Genomic DNA, 21,855 nt, shown 5'->3' with positions numbered 1-21,855 from the left:
GGAGGAAACTGTACATAGGCATGCACAGGAAGAGCATGGAACTCCGCGCAGAAAGGCCCCAGTCAAGTTTTATTCCCAGGATCTTCTTACTACAAAGTGACAGCACTAATAACCAGCTTCAACACCATCCTGCTGGTTGTAAATCATTTACCATAAAAACGATACTGTTCTTTAGTTACACTGTGACAGACAGAATAAACTTTTATTTTGATTTAACTCATCATTGTCTTCCTTGTCAAGTAACATGAATTTTACACTAAACTGCCAAACTGAGCAGCTAGAACTGTATGCTTGATTTATTGTATGGCAAATGATCAAAAGGCTTATAACACTGAAAACAAATGTTACAGAATAGTAAAACAAAATATTACTGACTGCTGAATATAAATGACTGCTAATCTAGGTAAAGGGAGTTTTACGACACTTCAATACGTCAGACTGATTACCCACCAGACATCAAGCAGTGAGGAATGTGAGCTATCCTCTTGTTATGTCTCATACACAAGGCGTAGTGAGCCTAAAGACAAGGTCCAGCTATTTTCATAAGTCCTTCGGTGTCACTGGCCTCCGCACACGTGTGCACAGAGGACCACCAGCACTTGAAACAGTGGTCAACTTTCTGCTTATCTTCCTGACCTCTCCAAATCGCTCGGAACAAAAGATGAAACGTGGCAGTGGCTACAAGAGCGGGTCACACTGAGGACTCCTATGGCTTGGGGGATAGTGTGGCGCTCCTCTAGCTTCACCTCTCACTGTGTGCCCTCTGCACCCCTGGCCCCTGAACAATGAGCCATTTTGGGCTATTGCGAGAGCCAACATAGACTTTTAACCCCTAGCCTGACCTTGGGTCAGACTGAAGTTTAGGGAGGAGAGAAGGGTGCCACATGCCTGTCCACTGTAAGGTGAGCAACTGAGACATATATTAGGTGTATAGTTACCAATGTTTATTACAGCGTGCAGATGTAAATTTCTTAACAAAATGTCTCCATTTTGAACACTTTTGCTGATTGATGTAGCAAAGCAACAATTTAGTCAATACAACATGTATTTTAAATACCTGCTGCAAATAGTTTTTTGTCCTTTGACTAAAAATAGTTTTGGTAGAAAATAATTAGTTATAAATGTACTTCTTTGGGATTCAAGTCGGCTTTAACAATACCTTAACTTTATTTACAAGCCCATATGAATCAAATATTAAGGCTGCTTTTTAACAGAGGTTTTCTTTTTCTATTTTTAGGATAGCAGAATCTATAAAGAATGAATCTAAAGTGATCTGGATCAGAATTTCACAGTCCTTCTGGTTTGAACAGTCAGATACAGTAACTCATGAGTGCATTTGGTTATTTTGTTCTAAAATTGTGATCCATTTGCACAGATTTTTATCTCAGGAAACATTTTCCAAAGAAACAATCCACTCTTCTCTAAATAAAAAGGACAAATTTGAATATTTTTCAAATTTTTTGTCTTATGTCTATAGCCCTAGCAACTTAACTTGACGTTTGTGAGTAGACAGGTAGGTTTTATCTGTAATCCTTTGCTTTAGAGAAGTGTCCCAAAACAAGCTTAACTTTGTCATATTTAATCATAATGAGCAGCTAATTTTGTCCAGATCTCAACTGGTCTTACGTTTCTTAGCCCAAATATTGCAAAGGGAGCAAGTACAGGACATTGAAAACTCATTATTTGCTCTGAAAGAATCCCCAAAACAAGTAAGCAGTCAGGATTTTGGTTTCTACACCTAAGGTTGTAACAGTTAGTAACCAGTCTGTTTCATGCGATATCCAGTCCCTTCCATGAATGCTATTTAGTGCAATTTCAACTATATAAAACCCATTTCCTGCTTTTTTACAGCATTCTTACGCATGTTTATGGTGACCCTGGAGTGAACCAGCAGGTACAGGGAGGAAGGATCAGCGGGTCACAATCTTCTTTGACCCTTGACTTCTCTCTCTCTTGTCCCACTGAGAAAGAAGAGCTGGGTCTTTGTAGAAAAGAAGCTGTACTCCTATCGGCCTTGCAGACAGACTGAGCGTGTCTCTGCCCCCTCGGGGTTGAGGACAGGGGAGGGGAACAGAGCAAAGCATTGCTAATAGATTCATTAAGTTTCCATTTAGGTGGCTTTGTCTGGTTTATCCCCTCAATGAAAGCGACATTATATATAGGGGCACACACAGAGCAGACAGGCAAGTCTCTCAACTTTACTGAAACACACATGTGCGAACACACACACACAGAATTTGAGCCTTATTGCACCTGAGTTCAGTGGGTATGACTTTCTAGAAGATGCAGTCTAATAAAAAATACATACGATCCCCACAGATCTCAGTGACTGGGAGGATACATGAAAGGCCAATAAATTTCACATGTGTTGTGTATGTCACATTTATGAACAATATATGCTCAATATGGGATTTTTAAGTCAATACAAACCAACAGGAAGTCTTCTGTTTCTGAACCAGCTGAAGGCAGCTGGGGAGATGTGTGTAGTGAATTATAGCAGTGCAATTAACACTACTCAAAGTTCGTCTGTGGCAGAAATACCAAAACTTGAAGCAGATTTTGAAAGCGTTTTATTCGTCTGTTCGCAGCAATGCCTCTTCTCCCTTGGACGCTATGAAGACACATTGCCATCACTTTACTATGGCTCTGCAGCTGGCAGAGAACCAGAGGTTTGCCCATGAATATGGTGACACCAGTATGGCTGATCGGCAGGTGATGCCAGATGAAACGACGGCTGAGAAAACCCTGGACGTGCACCGCAGAAGTTCAGAGATAGCAACTGCTGACCCAAAACCTGAGTTCAATAACAAACCACCGTCAGTTATCCTGAGCAGGAGCAACATCAGGTGCAGAAACCAGAGTTTTGAGAACACACCAGCTGAAGAAAGTTGTCTGACCCAGTTTGACAGTGTCGCCACTGGTGCAAGGACCGTGACAACAGTTAGCAAAGCTAGCACTACTTGTGCTCCCCTTCTCTCATTAAAAGAAGAAAGAAACACTTTAAATTTTGACAAACCTCTCTCCAGTCATCCCACTTTGGACCTCACAAGGTAATTCAATTATTGTCTACTTTTTCAAATCGATTTCATGAAACAGCTAAACCACTGACTAACCATCAGCTGATGTAAAGTATTTAATGAAAGCCGTTGCATTTTGTACATTTCTCTTTGTAGCAGCTGAACCTTTTATTAGTTTCTGCTTCGGAGCATTTGTCATCATTGGAGCCTCCTCTATGTGATTTACAGCAGAAGATGTTGACGATCTTCTTCATTTTAACACGCTGCTTTATCATTAACACTCCGCTATCTTTGGGAGGGCTATAGATCTTTTATATGAAGGGTGGCTCTGGACAAGCCTAATCTCTCCAGAGTCCTGCTCTCCAGATGTCAGAAATAAATTCATGCTTTGAAAGATAAAGGCGCTGTGACATCACATACATCCTTCACTTCTCGTGGGTTTGTCTGCGGGTGTTTTTATTGGCCCAGCAGAGCAGCAGTCGTGATTCAGCAGAGATGGAGGAAGCGCAGACAAAAATGTGGGGCTGTTACTGACCCCTCCATCACGAAGAGGGGAGGAGGAAGTGGAGGGGACGGAGAAAACTCAGACGTCACGCCTTCCTTCATTAACAGGAGCGTTGTTAGCCAAGGCAATGCAGCAGCTGTCATACAGGTAAGACATTTGGAAGTTTGTCAAAAGAGTAAAGTCCAGTGAATCAAGCCTCAACAATTTAGAAACTGTAAACCTCTTTCCCTCTGAATCTGTGGAAAGTGACAACCTAGGCCGGTCGTTTAAAATAGCTGATTCAAACAGACTATGTTTCCTAAAGGAATAGTTTATATCTTTCGAAATGAGGTTCTGTGGGAAGGTTATGGACAACAGATATCATACCTGTTGTGGATAGCTTTTTGGATGGCCTCAGTTTGAAGAAACAAAGTTTATATCTGATTGTAATGATGAGCTAACAGCTAGTCTGAGCGCCGCCTAGCTTAGAACAACTGTCTCAAAGTGGTTCATACAAACACTGTTTCATAAACCATTACATTATTGTCATTTTTTTATATTTACTGTTATTTGCATAGCGTTCTATAGTTATTTGCAAGTGCAACTAGCAACAGCAGCACTTCCTGTGCAGCCTACGGGCACTTTTGGCAGAATTTTATTAATATTTCTGTTGCAATAACCATGTAATCTGAAATAGTTGGTGATGTAAAGGTTTAAAGAATAGTGTTTACATTGATTTTTTTTAAATTTATGTAGATTAGAGGTTTTTTTAAAGATGGTAGTAATCCACTTTGGCTCTGGCCCTGCTAAGACTAGCTGTTAGTTTGTTTTTCTGGTCAGAATTAAACTTTATGTCTTCAAAATGAGCTGGTTCAAAGAGCTATCTACAGACAAGATAATAATTGTTCATAACCTCTCCGCAGAACTCAAATTCAAAAGATCTGAAACGTTCCTTAAACTAATCAGGGAGTCTGAGTTTTTAAGTGAGCAGAAAGCGATCATTCCATAAGCTGTGGATGTGTAATTAATGACCTTAGTGGCACAATGAAAATTTTCCCAAAGTCACTTTCACAAACCATCCATAATCATCCCTGAACATTAATCTGCAGGCCTCAAACATAGCACGGATGGTTACTTGGCAAATCCACAGCACGGCGGTGTAAGCTGCTGCTCTGAAAAACATGCCACTCAGCACCTCTCTGAAATCAGCTCTCAACACAAAAGTGTTTAATGAGTCCTTTAGGATCTTCCAAGGAAGATGGTGGGGGTTGGACAGTGGAGAAATACTTGTGTGTGTGTGTTGGACGGGGATGGAGCGATTAATCAGATCCCAGGGACGTGCAGTAGTACGAGTTCTAGGATTCGTGTGAGGCTCAACTTGAAGTGAAATGTGCCCCCCCAGCCCGTTGGGAATTGGAGGATTTAGAGGCACACTGGAGCTCCATTTGTCTCAAAGCAGCCCGGAGTCAAGCAGAGTTCAGACAACAGACTTTCAGCAATTAAAATAGGGCCTAACATGTTTTATCTCCCTAATGGGATAACATACAGTATTTACGTGTGCTCTGTGATTCATGGACGGGTTTTTGACCATTCCTTACTTTGGGTACCTCCAGGCATTTTGGAGGGGCTTCACTCTGAGGAGGAGGCTCGCCTCTGCTCTCGCTGCGGTCACATGCCCTGACGTTGAGGAAGACGACACCTTCGAGGAGGTGGATGTGGAGGAATTTGTCTTTGACGAGGTATGCGCTCAAGTTTGTGTTTTCTTTGCTTTCATGGTTCAGTCGATCACCATCCCACTCCCCGCTGGAGACAGACCTGCACAGTATCTGTTTTTCAGTACCTTTAGGCCGTTCTAAAATTAAAACCACAATACGCTGTTTTGTTGTCTGCCAGGAAAGTCTTTTAATGTTTCAATGATTCACGTAATTTAGGGGAGTTTTAAAAAGTTGTGATTATATTTTACTTCATCACCTACTGTCAAAGGCAAAAGGTGTGGTATTAGTTGATCACCAGCCCAACCACATACACTGAACTTTAAATGCTGTGCAAGATCTTTGCTTAAAACCTTGGCATTAACTGTTGGTGTCAACCCTATTTGTCTGTTAGCAAAATATCTCATGAACTACCGGGATAATTTTAATGAAATGCCCAGAATATAATCATTGAATGTTCATTTACAACTGATTAGGTTTTGGAGTCATCCCAATTCAAGATGGCTGCCACAGCTAATTTCTATTATCCAACACAAAAATGGCTCTAACTCAGTCAACTTTACAGCCACTGGGCTGAAATCTAATGTGGTAGTAGCTGAGAGTCACTTACAGCACATACTCTGAGCTCTCACAATATCACATTACACTTTGCACTTTGAGAACTTGTTATGAATGACTCGCAGATGCTACCACTGTTAGAATTGAGTGTGGCAGACTCATCTTAAATAAAAAACTGATTCATTAACAACAAAAGCAAGAAATCAAGGCTGACGTGGCTGCAAAAAAAAACATGGAGCTAAACAGTGGCACGGAAAGAGAAGACAAGGAGAAGAACTGCATTCCAGAATGAATGAACCAGCGAGGAAGTGGAGAAGATGACCAGGTTTTAAAGACAGAGGGTAATCAGGGGAAGTGGGCACAGGTGAGTGATTACAAAACTTGGGACAGGTGTAGATGGGCGTGGCAGGCAAACAAGTGATAAACTGAGGAGAAGTGAACGATGACAGAACAAAAACACAAGGAGCAAAAACAGAACTAAGACCAAACTAAACATAAAGATGACTAAATAGAATAAAAGAAACAATAAAGCCAAACTGAAACATGAATCAGAAACATGAACCAAAGCCAAAAGTAAACTCAAAATACTTAAATCCATGACAACCACATCAAATTTAACTCGGTAGCTGTAAAAATGAACAGCCATCTATGGATTACTTTCTGAGAGTTTCAGTCAATTTTTCTTGTGGTTGATGAGATATTTTGCTTACTTACAGTGTTGACTCCAATAGTTAATGGTAAAGTTTCAAAAACAGATGACGCGCGATTAGTTTGCACTCAAAGTGTTGGGCGTGACTCTCGGCTACTAACACCAAACTTTGGCTCAGTAGCTGTAAAATTGGGTGAGTTTTAGCCCTTTTTGTGTTTGCTGAGGATGCTTAACGGTGGCAGCCATCTTGAATGGGGCTGACTCCAAAAGTGGAATAAAACTGACAGAAAATAATCATTAGATGTACGTTTAACGTGATTTAAGATGGCCACCACAGCTGGTTAGGGTTAGGGAGCATGTATAAAACCCGGTTTTAGAAGTATTGAGCTACAGCCTCATAGTGGCTGAGAGTCGTTCCGCTGTATACCCTAAATCATATTTTTGACTATTCCTACTGCACATTGGTTGTTAGGTAAACTTACCTAACATTTCCATCCGCATGCTAATCTGCACCAGGGTCAAAAAATGTGTGCATGTGCAGTGACAAATACACAGAAATCATCAAGCATTCAGGTTTACACACAGAGAAACACACAATGCGAAGAAACAAAACAACGTAGGGTAGACACTTTCTGTCTTAGCATTTATACGGACAAACAAAATTGCACAATCACAAACGTGTCATCATTCTTTCAGCTTGCTTTTCACCACAACGAGCTTCATATTTGCTGTGCTATAGTGTATTTTGTTGGTGTTTTCTTTTTGCTTTCTTTGCACAAAGGAGGCAGTGGAGAAACACTGGAAAGTGACTATTTCTGAGGACTCCCCTCCGAGACGTTATGTTGTATCAGAGCAACCATCAGCTGCACAGGTAAAAACCTCAGCTAAGGTTTGATAATAAACCTAACATCAGTATAAAGGTGAGCAGCTTTTTTTTATGTTTGTGTGTTTGGTGGGGACGATTTACCGGTCCATGTCTTTTCAACACACAAACTATTTTCTTGCCTTGTCCCTTTCACATCTTGCTCAACGCCCCTCCAGGCTTCAACCCTTTCCCTGATTGATCTTCAAATGTATTCACTCGAAAAACAAGATTATTTCCTGCAGGGCTGAAGGTTTCTCGGCCCAGGCAAATGTCGTTTATCACGCCGGCTGAATTGTCGTCCTGTTTTTTTCCCTCCCTCCCTCCCGCTTCATCTACCTCTCACTGGATCTTTTTTTTGGACCGGGCTCAGCACTGTACATCATGGTAGCCAGTTTGGGCCAGATGATGTGCGGCAGCTGCTGGTGTAGTCGGCCCCAGCGTGTTGAGACTGAGGTGCACATCAAAGGTGGGGGATGAACAATTCAGCACTGGACGAAGAGAAAATGGAATCTGGAGAGCAATTAAGCTGTTACACTGATTTGGACATGAGCATTCTACGAGTGTGAAAACTTACTTTGGTGACAAGTATCTTCCAAATGCCAAAAATATAAATATACTTTTGAGTTTAATGTTACTTGATATTACAGTATATTTCATTTCCCTAAGATATCTGTAGAAGAATAGTTTTCTGGACAGAAGTTAGAATTAATATTTCCATTTTAATCTCCAATATACCAGCCTTCTGAGCACACCTCAAATAATGCTTGAAGATGTATTAAAAAAGAGCATATATATTATGAGAATTCATTTTTTTCTTTCAAATACAAATAGTGGCTGTTTTATTATCATGTGCGTTAAAAGATCGCTCTTAAATCTTTTCCAGAAAAGCAGAAAACTCTTGTTGCACTGGTTTATATTTGTATTTCAGCCTCTCGTGACCTCTCATGTTGACTCCCAGCGTGAGCTGCAGCCACCACTGGTTTGGAGCCCAAAGCAGGCCTGGACGGCTGAACAACAAGACGAGTCAGGGCTACAAAGAATGTCAGCACTGAAGTCCAACAGGTAGGAAACAGTCACAGCCATCTATTAGTTTTCTCTAAGTCATACAGTAGAATAAATATCAAATAAAGCTCATATAAAGTAGTAAGAACTGTCAGAACAGCATTTAAATAGTCACCAAGTGTATGAAATTAGGTTTCAAATGAATGAAAGATAGATCAGTGTTTTCCATTTATACTCTGGACACAAGTCAGACATTTTCATTTGATTGAGGATAAACACAGATAACCTTTAATCTGCTCCTACACCTGTGCAAACTAACGTTTTGTGTAGAACATGCAAGTAGTCCACAAATTCCTTTAAGAGGATTTCAGCCTTTTTTAGTACACTTGCACCTGTCCTGCACCATCCATCCATCCATCCATTTTCTTTACCCGCTTCTCCATTCTGGGTCACAGGGAGCTGGTGTTTATCTCCAGCAGTCACTGTACGGGAGGCGGGGGACACCCTGGACAGGTCACAAGTCCATCACAGAGACACACAGAGACAAATAACCATTCATTCATTTTATTAAAATACGTCCATTGGTTCATGAGATATCTTGTGAACAGACAGACATGTGCACACACAAACACGCACAGGCAAAACATTGTCACTTACCTTTAATAAAAAATGTTTATATTCAATTGAATACAAAATACTATAAATACAGAGTATATAAATGAGTATATAGTGAATCATTTTAGCTCATTTCAGTATTATGTGCATATTTTTAGTTCTTAAAATCAAAATAACACACTTGGACCATAGAATTAGAGTTCATTTCAGCACAGGTTACATAAATGTAGTGGTCAATACAAGCAGGATGTGGAGCGACAGCATTGATTTGTTTTTGTATATTGGAAATCTTTTAAAATCATTCTTTCTGATTTCAGAAGCCAGTCTCCTGCTTCGGCCTCAGCCCTCCGTGGTCTGTCAGAAAGATCAGAAAAGATTCTGGAGGAATGGTAATTCCTCATCATGTCCCACATGTTTTGCCTTCGCCGTGTCTTGAGTTTGTATTTGTGTTTACTTAGAGGGATTTTCAGCTGGATTTTTGTGTCCCTTATTGTCTCCAGGGGCTTTACCGACAGCCGCACAGCTCTTCTTATGCTCAAGAGAGCCCAGAAGATGAAGTCGGCTAAACAAAAGCAGAAGAAACACAGAAGTGAGTCTGCTCAGAACCGCATGGAATATGGGTTTGAGCTCTGTATTAAATTCCTCTTTTGTTTTCTGTTTGTCTGTGGAATATCTCAAATTTAATAGAATTATGTTTGTTAAAAAAATATCTGTCGTTAACTAACGTCCTTACATTCTGTCCTCACGCTATGGAAAGAGATGTTTAAACATCGTTACTGTTTTCTAAAATTAAAACAACTTCGCAGATTTTTGTCTTCTTTCGTTCTCATTATTTTTCAAATCGTGCCTTAGCAGCAGCGAACCTTTCCACTCCATGTATGTTAACAAGCCATAACAGACAGCAGAAACCAGGGCCTGTCGCCTCCTATTGGGCCTTCTTTAAAAAGCCTGCGGAGGAGCCGATGATTGCCAAGAAACCCGCTTGACAACTTGTCTCGTGCTAACTTTCGTTCCACTACAGTGTAGTGGCTGAGGGTAGCTGCAGTGAAAGGTGACCTCACCTCTGCTCCAAGAAGCACAGGTCCTGACATGGCCATCATGTATGTTTTTTTTGGGTTTTTTTTCAAGTGAAAGGGGGCAGCCCAGCCTTTTGATCATGATTGCGAATGCATGACAGCAGTTGCAGTACTCCTGTCATCTCGCGCCACCAATACACAGGTCTATGTCGACTGTAACTCCTGATGGCATCTGCCTCAGTGGAACCAGAGCTCTGCTCTAACATTTTCCGAATGTTTGATCTTTTCTTTTAACTTCTTGTTTTAAGCCAGCTTTATCCATCCTTGATGCTCTCTTTCTTTCCCCCCTTAGATCCCTCTGTCCACGCTGCCTTGGTAAGAAACTCCAGTTACCAGCTCAGCCCAGTGGAGGCAAGGAACAGGCCTGCACAGCACAGCAGATACTGTTTCAAAGGTAAAACCTGAGATATGCAGCAGCACGGCGTTTCTGTCACTGTAACGTCGAAGGATTTGTTTTAGTTTTGAGTCTTTCTTTGCAAAAGTGAGGATTAAACACACCAGTCTGTGTCATTAAGTTGCTTTACAGTATTAAATGGTTTCTTAGTCTGATGATTCTGAGACAGAAAAAAAAAGAGATCAAAACAACGTGTTTTTATCTGAAGGACTTACATTGACCTTTCATTTACAGGAGCATTTTCCTCAATTGGTAAGAAATTGTCAGCAGCTATTTGCAGCTGTCTTTTTTTTTGAGATCACAGTGTGGAGCTCATTTTCTTGTTTCTCTGGGAAATTATCTTCTTCAGGTACAATGTAGTATGATTGTATTTCTCAAAACTGCTCAGTTTAAAAAAAAAAAAGTGGCAAGGATCATAATGCTCACAGCCTTACGTGCCAAAGTATGTGATGGGGATGACTCTCAGCTACTACCACACCAAATTTGAGCTCATTATCTGTAAATATGATTCAGTTATGACCATTTTTTTGTCTACCAAGATCGATCAGCTGTGACAGCCACCTAGAATCAGGTTGACTTCAAAGGTTAATTAGTTGTAGATGTACATCCAACAATCGCTTTCTTAGACTTTTATTAAAATCCATGCACCGGTTTACGAAATGTTCTGCTAACAGACAGCCAAACTCTCACATCCTCAGGCTAGTCTCAGAGGTAGAAGAGGCCAACATCATTCTGGACAGAAAACAAGGAGACAAGTTGGCGGTTAAATTGTTTATTTTCTGTCTTTCTCCCCCTCTTTGTTTACTTTTCAAAACGCAGAAAGGCATTTAATCTTCAAGAGTCGAAATAACACAACATACCTAACTAAAAAAAAAGAAGTTTAAACTAATTAACCACCAAAAAACCACCAAAAAACAGACCATACAAATCTGCACGTAACTCTTAACAAGCAGCTCTCCGCTACAAAGCCAATCTGATTAAACTTTCTGAGAACCTATTTTATCTTTGTGAAATCAAATAGCTTGTCAGTTTCATCCCATTACATATAGCATGCAGTGTCACAAGAGTCTACAAACAGATTCTATGTTGGGATGCCCAGCCCTGAGGAGCAAAGATGGTCTGGCATCGTGACACGCACAACCAGACCTAAAAAGAAAGGGATTGCTAATGAGAGAGCAGGAGGGAGGATGAGAGCGAGTCTCCTTTTATCACGAGGGCTCATCTAACCCGTCAAGGTCACCAGTTATGGTCACCTGGCAGTACTGGGAAGCAGCTCATCCAAGTATAATGCTGCTATAACCTTTAAGTACCCCAAATGAGCTTGGAGCATTTTATGTTACACCTATAAGTGAAAGACTACAAACTTTATGTATATCTGTTTTCGAAGCAACAAATTGCAAAAAAACCCCAAAAAAACAAACCAGATCATTTATGTGATTTGTGTTTGACTGTTAAAGCTTCATCGTGCTTTTTTGTTTGTTGAAACTGCAGGTGTGTCATGTCAGCTGCTTTTACTGACACAGGAATCATGTCTGAGCGCAGTGTTTCTGTGGATAAGCTCACAGCCACTTGGCAGGGTTTCTGTTGGAATGACTTGTTACATTACAACAGTGTTCGCCACTCTGATTTTTCCAGCTCAGTTTGGTATCTAGACTTATCCTAATAATTAATTTATCACTACTGGAGTTCTCAAACCATGAATTCAAACAGCTACATGAGCTGATAATTCAACAAGCGGTCTCTGATTAGGGCGCCTTCATTTTGCTTTTAAATTTTGCGTCCTCGGTCATGTCTGACCCTACTCAGTGGAATCCTGTAAACCGTGTAACTCTTAACCAGCCTAATTCTGGACGGAGACGACTCCTGCTGTCTTTTTACAAGATGACTGTGAGGCTGTGGCGACAGTGGTGCTCGAGGTGGCGTGTCTCTATCTGACTTGTGGTGCTGCGCTCATGCTCCTCCGGTCCTGACCTGTGGAAGGCACCCCCTCCTCCGGATCCATCGCCGGTTCCAGAGGCCTGGCCAGCCCAACCCCAGCCTGGCCCATCCAGCGCTCCCCGACAGGGGCTAACGTTTCAGGCTTTGAGTCAAGCCCCTTCTGGAGGTGATTAGCCCCAAACCCATGACAGATTCTTCCCAAGATATCTGACGTGGCATGTTTATTTTATCCGGGCTCTTTGTGTGGATGTGCTGGACATGAGTAACCCACTTGAAATGAGTATCAGCTTACATACGCCAAGAGGGAGTCAGAGAGAGAATGGTCCAAAGCCATGTGGAATCTTCTTTTAAAGGCAAAAAAATATAAATGCACATTTCTCGACGTTATTGGATTTACATCTTTTAGAGTTTGAGTTCTTCATCTGGTGAAGATGTTGCGTCCCTCCAAGCGTTTTCTCCGAATCTTTGCTCCTTCTTTCAGCACCTTCCACCAACGCCGCAGGCACACACTCTTGCACTCTTCCATCCAAACTCAAACCCCACTAAACATCCGCGCCGAAGTCACAGGGACACAAGGAGATGTATTTTTATTTCACCCTGGAACCCCTACCTCCTGAGTACTTAACTCGATTTCACACTTTCATGTCATCAACAAAGTCAAACTGAAACACAATCTCTGTGTTTATCGCAGACCTTCCAAAATATCTCAGTCTTAGAGCATTTACCATCGCTCATGTGCCTTCAATTTCTGATCTATTTACAGTATCTCAGGCAGTGGAAAGCGCTCTGCTATTGGGATACGTTCGAGGAGCACTGGCACTTGAAGAGACACGCAGAGCCTATAGCCACTAACAAAGACAGACATCCAACTACAAACACATCAGTCAAAACGTAGACATCTTCTGATTCGTCTTCCAGTTTATGAATGCCATAAAAACGATAAAAACAATATTTAAATGGTGGTCAGGATGCTTCTCTACAATTCTTGTGTACGCCTTGTTTTAAAAGTCTGTAACAGCTGTACATAATACTTGTTTGTTTCAGTCATTCTAAAAATAAAACGAGGTTTTGTAAACAGGTCTTTGACCCAACGCCACTTCAGTCTAAGATTTGGAGCGACTTGTTGGCAGAAACATCATTGAACATTTATAACTGTGCTTGTATTCGAAATGAAAGGAAAAATAAGACATGTGGAGATTGTGTTGACTTACTGAGTCTTGCAGCTCTATGTTGAACCTCATTTAAGCCTCAGTAATAATACATTTTCTTAGATAAGACAAAAGACTTCATCTACAGGAAGTGCTTTTCACAACCACTTTAACTGTGTTCTTGAGTTAAAACACAAGCACAGGTTTTTGTATGTTAATGAGAATTATCAGTAACAAGACGCTCTCTATCGTTACAATAACCACAATTAGAGCCAGTACTAGGGCAACATTTTTGTGTGATTTACAGCCCTCATTTAATTAAACTGTTTTTTAAGTTGTTCTTTTCATGAGTTTGATCCCATCCTATTACTTGATTTCAGAATTCAGTTTTGGTAGAACCAAATTTTCCGTGTGTGCTGCCCTTTTTCCCTTTACGTTGTTCACAATTTCTGGATTTCATAAAATGCATATTATACATTGTGGTCATTCAAAGAGAAACTCCCTTCTCAGCCTTGTTTTGGCCGTCCTCTCCAGAAAAGCACGTCACTGGAACAGTTTGGCAGCAAATGCAGCATTAGACCCAAATTACACACAAAATAACCATCAAAGGATGCTATACTGGGAGAGTATTTTTTAACTTAGCCAAATAAATGTTTGACCGAAAGTGTTAATAAGAAACTGCAATTATCAAAACAATAAAACAGTAATGGTAAATGTTTACAACTAGCATGCTAGCTAGAAGCATAAGAATCAAATAGTTGAATTATTTCCTATGGATTTTCTTTTCCATGTATGGAATTTTTTGACAAAAAGTTTGCGTGGTCCTGAAATAATTAAATTAAATATTAAATCTTACAACATTTGGTTGGATGCCCCCTGTCTTATTATACATGAGTAAAACAAAGTCTAAAAACAACTTGTAATATTACTTTACTTGACAAAGAGTCTGGTTAACATCCATGTTTTACTACACTGGTCTAACCAATGGAGCAAAACCATGGTGCTACCTAATGACATCACTGCTCTTCCTGTGTCCAAGGCAGTGTTAAAGAGGCCCTTCACAATAATGAGGGTTTACAAATGGTAAATGGATTGCACTTGTAAAGCTCTTCACACTACAGTCATTCACCCATCCACACACTGATGATGGTGAGCTACCTTGTAGCCACAGCTGCCCTGGGGCAGACTGACAGAAGTGAGGCTGCCATCACACCGGCGCCACCGAGCCCTTTGACCACCAGTAGGCAAGGCGGGTGAAGTGTCTTGCCCCAGGACACAATGGCTGAGATGGAGGTAGCAAGGGCTCGAACCGGCAACCCTCCAGTTACTGGATGAACCCCTGAATGGCTTCCAGTCATTGTTATTATTTTGTTAAAACAATGACTGAGTTATAACCATTTTTTTTTGTCTGACTTGTGGTGCTGCGCTTATGCTACTTTAAAATTAAAAAGCGTTCAGCACAATCTAAACTTTGTTGCCAACAGTTGCCGGAGCATTGCTATGAGAGATAAAATCAGTCGCTTATGCTGTAAGTCTGATGGTTGAGCCTTCTGCAGGACTGTTTTCTGATTTTGCTTCCATCTTCTCCTGCTGCTCACTTTTAGACCTCCTGACTATCAACAGCTCCAGAGGTTGAGTCTTTTCATGTTATTTCCAAATGATAAGCATGTTCTCGACAGTAGTTTGGTCCTCACCTGAAACAGCTTGGTGTCATTTGTGGCATTAGTTTCTTATTGCTGTGTAAATTAGTTTTGATCCACTTTTCAACCCAGTGTTTGTTTCTGCTGTGAGCCTGTGCCCACTTTGGCCTCTTGTTTGTCTCTAGTTAGCTGGGGACCAAATCCCTACCTTCCTCTTCCTCCTCAGCTTTCTGATGCAGAGGTCTCGGCTCTTCAGTGAGGACGAGATCAGTTAATGTGCTTAAGAGCCCCCTTAATAAGCGTGACTCCTACAGGCCCCATCTTGATGTCCTGGAGGAGTACTAGAGGGGGATTTAGGAGGTTGAAGGAGGTCAGGAAGAAGCTTATACTTGGGGCTTCTGGGGGAAGGAAGAAAAGGGTGGTGGTGGGGGTGTGGGGGTCTCTTTCTGTTGCCGGAACACGTCATAAATGTGGTCTTTTTCAATGGAAGTCATTATGAATGACCGTGGCCATGCAGTGATTATAAATTACCATTAGCAACTTTTCTTCTGTCCCTGTGATCTGACTGACACATTTAAAAACAATTTAAAGCCAATGTTTGGCTCATTCAGTGCTTTAAGTAGCACAGCGTAAGAGAAAGCAGCTGTTTAAAAAATATTTCACTGGAGGTATTTAGACTGCACATGCTCTCACTGTCTCTCTCAGCTTTAGGAAGTGCATGTAGCTATTTCCTGGCCTTTGCTGCCCCGGGGGGAAACATCCATCACTTGACATTTTTAGTGGAGCTTTTCAATTAAGCCATGAAAGCTGTAAAGCTTTTCTCTCTCTCTCTCTCTTGTTTTTTTTTTACAACTCAGCAAAAGCAAGTAAATGGCTTAAATAAATGCGTCATTAGTTCCAGTGCTAGGCTGTCAGGATTCATTATCAGTTTACACCCATCCACAGCAGCTTTACTGTCACTGCAGCGTAAATGTTTACTTTGAAATACAGCCTTATTGTGGGATTTAAGCACGACTCGTAAATCAGCAGCCTTTCAGATTTCACTTTGTAACAGACTTGTAGAACACTGATTTGATTCAGCTTCCCAAAGAACCACAAGTCCTTACAAAACGGCTGGAAAAGGCGAAGCCCTTTGAATCTGAGTTCTCCAAATTAAATAAATCACCCCGTCACAACCACTGAAAGCTTTGACCGCTGATCTGCCTCTGTGCAGAGAAGCCTGGTCGAGTGTAGTTACAGTGAAACATGACAAACCTGTCCACAAATTAAGCCCTCGACCTGTTGTTTTGTAAAAGTTTGTATTCCGGTGAGCAACTGTTTACTCAGCAATTTCACTACACCTGCTGTCATCTTTAAACGTCTTTTTTCCACTGCCTGCCAATCAGCCCGCATGCTTTGTTTTTGTTACCATTGTCTTCAAGAATGTGAATTACTGTAATCAAACAAGAAACATGAAATCGTGGTGTGTGACTTTTTTCTTTTGTTGATTGCAGTTGGTGAGGCTGAGCTGGGTCTTCAGCAGGCAGACAGGACGGAGCGAATGAGTTGGCAAAGTGGAGGAGCTGCTCAGGCTGACCGACACTCAAAAAGGTGAGACACTTCATTTGTCACAACACATCACGTGTTTGGTGACTAAGATTGCGTCAAAATGACATAAAAGAAATCGAGAGACATAAACAGTATGTACAGCAAAATATGTATAGTACATGCGGGCGACTGAATTTGGGATTCCTATAGGCTTATACAGTGAGTTGTAAAAGTGTTACTCACCTCTGATAGTGTTTCTGTTTTGTTGCCTTACATCCCAGAATTTCAATGGACTTTTGTTATTTTTATAAGTAATGCAACCTAAACAAAATACTCTATAATAATTACAATAAATTGGGGGTGAGGGTTGTTTTAATTCTAAAACGTATAAAACTGAAAAGTAGTGCATGCATTGGCCCTGAACACTGGCTTCTGGAGGGTCTGATAGGCCCCAGAATCAACAGCAGGTCAACACCTCTAAGTAAGTAGTAAGAGCTACCACCATGTAAGAGCCATCATGAAGGCCAAGGAACTCTCCACACAGGTCAGAGAAAAAGTTGCGGAGAGGTACAGATCAGGGTTGGGTTCTGAAAGAAAAACAAAAGTCCCAAACTTTGAACATCTACAAAGCACCATTTAAGATTATGTCACAGCGAATCCCCCAAAGAGAGGCTCATTCACTAAAACTCATGGACCGTGTAAGGAGGGCATTGACCAGAGAAACACCCAAGAGGACAAAGATAACCCTGATGGAGCTGGGCAGCTCTTCTGCAGAGATGGGAGGATCTGTCCATAGGAGCACTGCAGGCTGCACAGAACTGGGCTTCGTGGAAAAGACTTTGCTTAAAGAAAAAAATACGGCAGACTGTTTGAAAATAACACAAAATATGTGGAGGGAAACCTGCTAGAGTCTTCCATAGATTTGAGTCTAAACACACAGCTGGCTGAAAGAGAACCAGTTAAATGTCTCTCCTTATTTTTATATCAGACTTGATTACAATTGGAACTAGAGAGAATGCACTGGACTAATGTGAAACCCATGTAGCAATAAAAGCATTGATACACTTTTTTTTTTCCATTTTACCTTCAGTGAACATTTCCTACCGGAGATTAACTCATCCATTCTGGGTAGAGGAAGAGTGCAACTTGTGGTGAGTATGGTGGCCCCCTGAGATGAGGCCAGCCTCTTTCTCCTCTTCAGATATGCAGTCTGAACATATTCCGAGCATTGTTGTTGTTTCATGGTTTACAAAAGGTTTTTTTTTTTTGCACAAGGCATGTCATTTGTGTGTCTTTTTGTTCGCGTGCAGGCTGATACGGCGAACATAGATCGTCCTCACAGCGCCAGACTGTGTGCTGACAGCACGGCTTGCAAAGGGAACAGATATCCTTACAGAAATGCCTTGCCTCATACAAGTAAGTAGATCTGATATTTTCCTATTATTTCAAGCTTTTTTTTCTCTGTTTGGAAACAAATCTCTGTCCACACAAGCAACGAAAACACTGAAAGACTCCACCAGCCACTAGGGGGCGATAACATCACCCCTAATGATATGTTGGGCATGTAAAAGAGGAACAGTCGAAGCATGGCTAAATATTCTCATTTGATTTTTGACACAGTTTACCATTTTTTCAGCACATATGTGAAGTTTTAATATTGACAGAGTCAGGACAAACAGAAATATGTAAGAACAAGTAAAAATGGGTCCATTGTTGTTGTAGTTTACTGACCAGAAAGCAAGCACCAAGTAGGCTGCCATGTTGTCATTTCTCTAAATCTCCATGTGTCAGATCTGTACAGAGGCAATAAAAACTAAGCTTTTAAAAATCTTCTCTCGTTTTGATATTTTTGCACTCCTGAGTCTTAGGTCACACAGATCTGAGGTGCACAGAGCCGGGAAGCAGGCTTTTTCAGCCTCGACTGACCTCATTGGTTGGTTGTTCTAAAAGAGGAGGGAGAGGCTCTGGGTTGGTCTGGGGACAGGCTGCTGTCTGACAGGAAGTGAGCAGAAAGACAGAGAGTGAAAGGGGGAAAAAAAACCCAGTCCTTTCACTGAAGAACGACTGGTGTTTCTGCGGAGACAAGCAAGAGCTCAGGAGTTTGAGTGACAAAGATGCTACTGACAAACACACAGCAGATGATCACGTTAAACAAGCCCAGGAATTCGAGAGAAGGAGCACTCCTGTTCTCGCTAATGAAACCAAATTGGATTCTGGTGATAATTTCAGAATGATATCCACGAGGTGCGTCACTGAGTTTGTTTGCGCTAAGCAGGCAGGGTTGTTGTTCCCTGCAGGGGAAAGAAAGGGTCTTTGTCTCTGGGCTGATGCAAACACAACTTAAAAATGTCCAGGGTAAACTGAAATATGAATGCATGTGTAAGGCAATAGCACTTCTCAAAAAACAAATTAGTTTTTTTTTAAACAACCATTGAAAAGGCTTAATGGACTCAGTAGTAGCAAGTCTGGGGAAATGAGTTATTTTAAGGAATTCACAGCATTATAATGAAGAAATGCTGCTTCCTTAGCATGAATAAACATATTAGAGCTACATGAGTCACTTAAACCAAGTAAATAAGCTCAAGTTAGAAAAAGGTTGCATGGCTTTTTTCTCTAAAGTGGTATACATGCATCAACACGTGATGACTGATAGAACTTTGAAGGTTCCCTTAAGGCCCCTTCACAATGAATGACATTTCCTCTGTGATGTAAAAAAATCAACTGAACCCTGGATGGTCTTTGCAGGGTCTTGGTGAGGTCTTCAGATAGATATTGAGAACACAGTTGTTGAAGAAAACTTCCATAGGTGGTGACGCTGTGGTGGTTTATCATCATGGCTACAACTTATCTTTACATTTGTATCCTGGATGGAGCATGGTGGCGGCATATTCGTGGCGTTGATAAGGAGCTTACGCGGATGTGACGTACATGGCGGTAGCTTTGTGTTAGAATGGTGCAATGTTCTAGCAGTAGATTGGTCTTGTTGTGGGAACGCGCTGCTTGGTGAGCGGAGCGTGGTCAGGGTCAATAATAACAGGGCTAACCTATTCGGGAAGCACAGAAAGTGTAGCAACGTCATGATTGCCTTCGAAAGGCAATCCAGCCCTGTTCTACCAGGTCATGCCGGTCACGGAGAGTACGGTGGGGTCATCATCCTTTGGGAAGGGGCCTTAATTTGCCCAAGCAGCAAAGTCAACATACAGTAAATACTCTGTAACCTACTCTGTTACCTGCTGCAACTTAATACGCGACGCTGACCGGGCAGCACCATAAAGTGCGTTTCCGAGCTCACAACATATTCTTCAGTGCTCGTGCAGAGGAAAGTGGTTAGATTGCAAATTAGCTTTCTTAAATTTTGTTCACAATAGTTGGTTTTATGTATGCGCCTTCATAAAACAACTCGCACCGAAAATGGCACCGTGCACACAGATTTGTTTCTTTTTAAGTTGTGAGCAAATAAGACCAGTCATCTCACACACAGAGTGTCTTCAGTAAAGTGTGTTTCATCAACAAAGTTGCTGCCAAGTTTCAGCCCTCACGATGTGAGGGTAAACCTGAAACTTTATTGAAACAAAGCACGGGGAGCATTATCATTAAACAAGAGGTGCGGCTGGGTTTGACTCGTGAGCGCTTGGATATTCTATATATTATTTCAGCTTTTAGTCGTGGTACGTTATAGACCCCTCACCTTTAGGCCACCCCCACCCCCACCCCCCCTGCTGCTTGGCTCCCCGTGTGGACAAGGCAGCCCTGAGCTCTACACGTGGAACACATCATACCGGGCAGAAGTGCTGCTTTTGTTCTGCGTGGAGAAAAAGCCTTGCCTGATCCTGCAGTGAAATGAAAAAAAGGCCCCTCTCGTACAGCTTACGGTGCTCTTAAGAAACTGAGAACAACAACAGAAAACGTACCTGCGTTCAATTAAGTCTTAGGTTTGGGCTTTAACCCACAGCTGTCAGACACTGTTGTCACACAAGACGTCTTCAAACCAATAAATAAATACTTATGTCATTTAATAAAACTTCATATTACTAACAGTGCTAGCTATAAATACAATCTAATTATTTGACGCAGATGTTCTCTAACGAGCCAAGATAAATAAAGCAAATTAAAAAAAAAAACTCAAGTTTTTATCCTTCAATATCTCCTTCAACAATAGATTCTCATTTAAAGAGCTGTCACAAGCCTACATGTGAGACATAAATGCGTTTCTTCTCCGTTTGTCCCCAGATGAAGAAACTCCATCCCCTTGGCGAGTCACGTCTGCTGCATCCAAAAAGGAGCGCATCTCTTTCAGAGACAACCCCGTCCAGCTGAGCGGCGGCTGGGGAGGAGGCAAGAAGAGGGACAGAAGTAAAAGTTACTCACACAAGTAAAAAAAAAAAAATATATATATATACCCCTGATTCAGCAATGGACTTCCTTTTTTTTTAGATTTTAAGTTTTTTAAAAGTGATTTTATTATCCATTAGGATGCAGTTAAATGAAGAAAGCCTTCTCATTTTCATGGCGTTAACAACATTTCTTGTAAAACTGTTTAAAGATAGTTAAATATCAGAATAAAGTGGTATGAAATTGTAACTTTGGTTCAAATCCTGATTTATTTGTTGACAGTGCTGCGCACAGAGACAGAGCCCTTTCTAAACTCTAAAACCAAAACAAGGACCTGTACCCCCCCGCCACCCGTAAAACTGGAGGCGCGTCCAAAGGTTCCACCACCTGAACTCCACCGCGTCCGACCAGCATCAAAGCTCGTGCAACAGGGCCCCCAAACTTTAGAATTACACGCTTCAGATCCAATGATGGCAGGAAATAAGAACCAGGACCAGTAGACGCTGTGGGCTCGTTTTTCAAAATATCAAAAAATTTTCTTCCTGTTGTTATTTATAAATAGAGAGCCTTGGGACAGATTACTGCACCTTCCCCCTGCTTGTCCTGTAAGAGCGAACATTAATAAAACTCAGGAATGAAGTGCAGGGTTCTGACTCAGTTGTTCGGTTTCGCTCTCCGCCCGCCAAACGTTAGCATTAAGTTTGCTTTTCTAAACTGAGCACAAAGATTGACGTTAGAATTAGAACGTTGTTGTCTTTGTTTTTGCAGCCGTAGACTACAAGAACCATCTGTGTGTTTGTGTTTGGGATCTGGAGAGCTGTGGCGCCCGCCCGCGCTCCCGTAACCGAGCCGGTTTTCCTCGGGCTCCTGGGGTCTGCACGCTGACCCGCTGTCTGAA

At 41.5% G+C, this 21,855-nt stretch overlaps 1 protein-coding gene across 3 annotated transcripts in view; it reads left to right on the top strand.

The window, feature by feature from the left end:
- lrriq1 (leucine-rich repeats and IQ motif containing 1) overlaps positions 1-21,855 on the top strand; it is a 39,700-nt gene extending 17,845 nt beyond the window's left edge. Inside the window, exons 13-24 of one of the 3 annotated variants that reach the window (XM_017430202.3) lie at positions 2,589-3,050; positions 3,486-3,669; positions 5,115-5,240; positions 7,202-7,291; positions 8,214-8,347; positions 9,220-9,291; positions 9,403-9,491; positions 10,271-10,372; positions 16,592-16,688; positions 17,716-17,776; positions 17,936-18,041; positions 20,856-21,855. In XM_017430202.3, the coding sequence (XP_017285691.2) occupies positions 2,589-3,050; positions 3,486-3,669; positions 5,115-5,240; positions 7,202-7,291; positions 8,214-8,347; positions 9,220-9,291; positions 9,403-9,491; positions 10,271-10,372; positions 16,592-16,688; positions 17,716-17,776; positions 17,936-18,041; positions 20,856-21,001 (1,669 nt within the window). In that variant the 3' untranslated portion in view covers positions 21,002-21,855. The other 2 variants (XM_017430204.3, XM_017430201.3) reach the window with 2 other exon arrangements.

This window comes from Kryptolebias marmoratus, linkage group LG11, assembly GCF_001649575.2.
Source record: "Kryptolebias marmoratus isolate JLee-2015 linkage group LG11, ASM164957v2, whole genome shotgun sequence".
NCBI classification, from domain to species: domain Eukaryota; kingdom Metazoa; phylum Chordata; class Actinopteri; order Cyprinodontiformes; family Rivulidae; genus Kryptolebias; species Kryptolebias marmoratus.
This window is presented reverse-complemented; position numbering and strand designations above follow the sequence as displayed.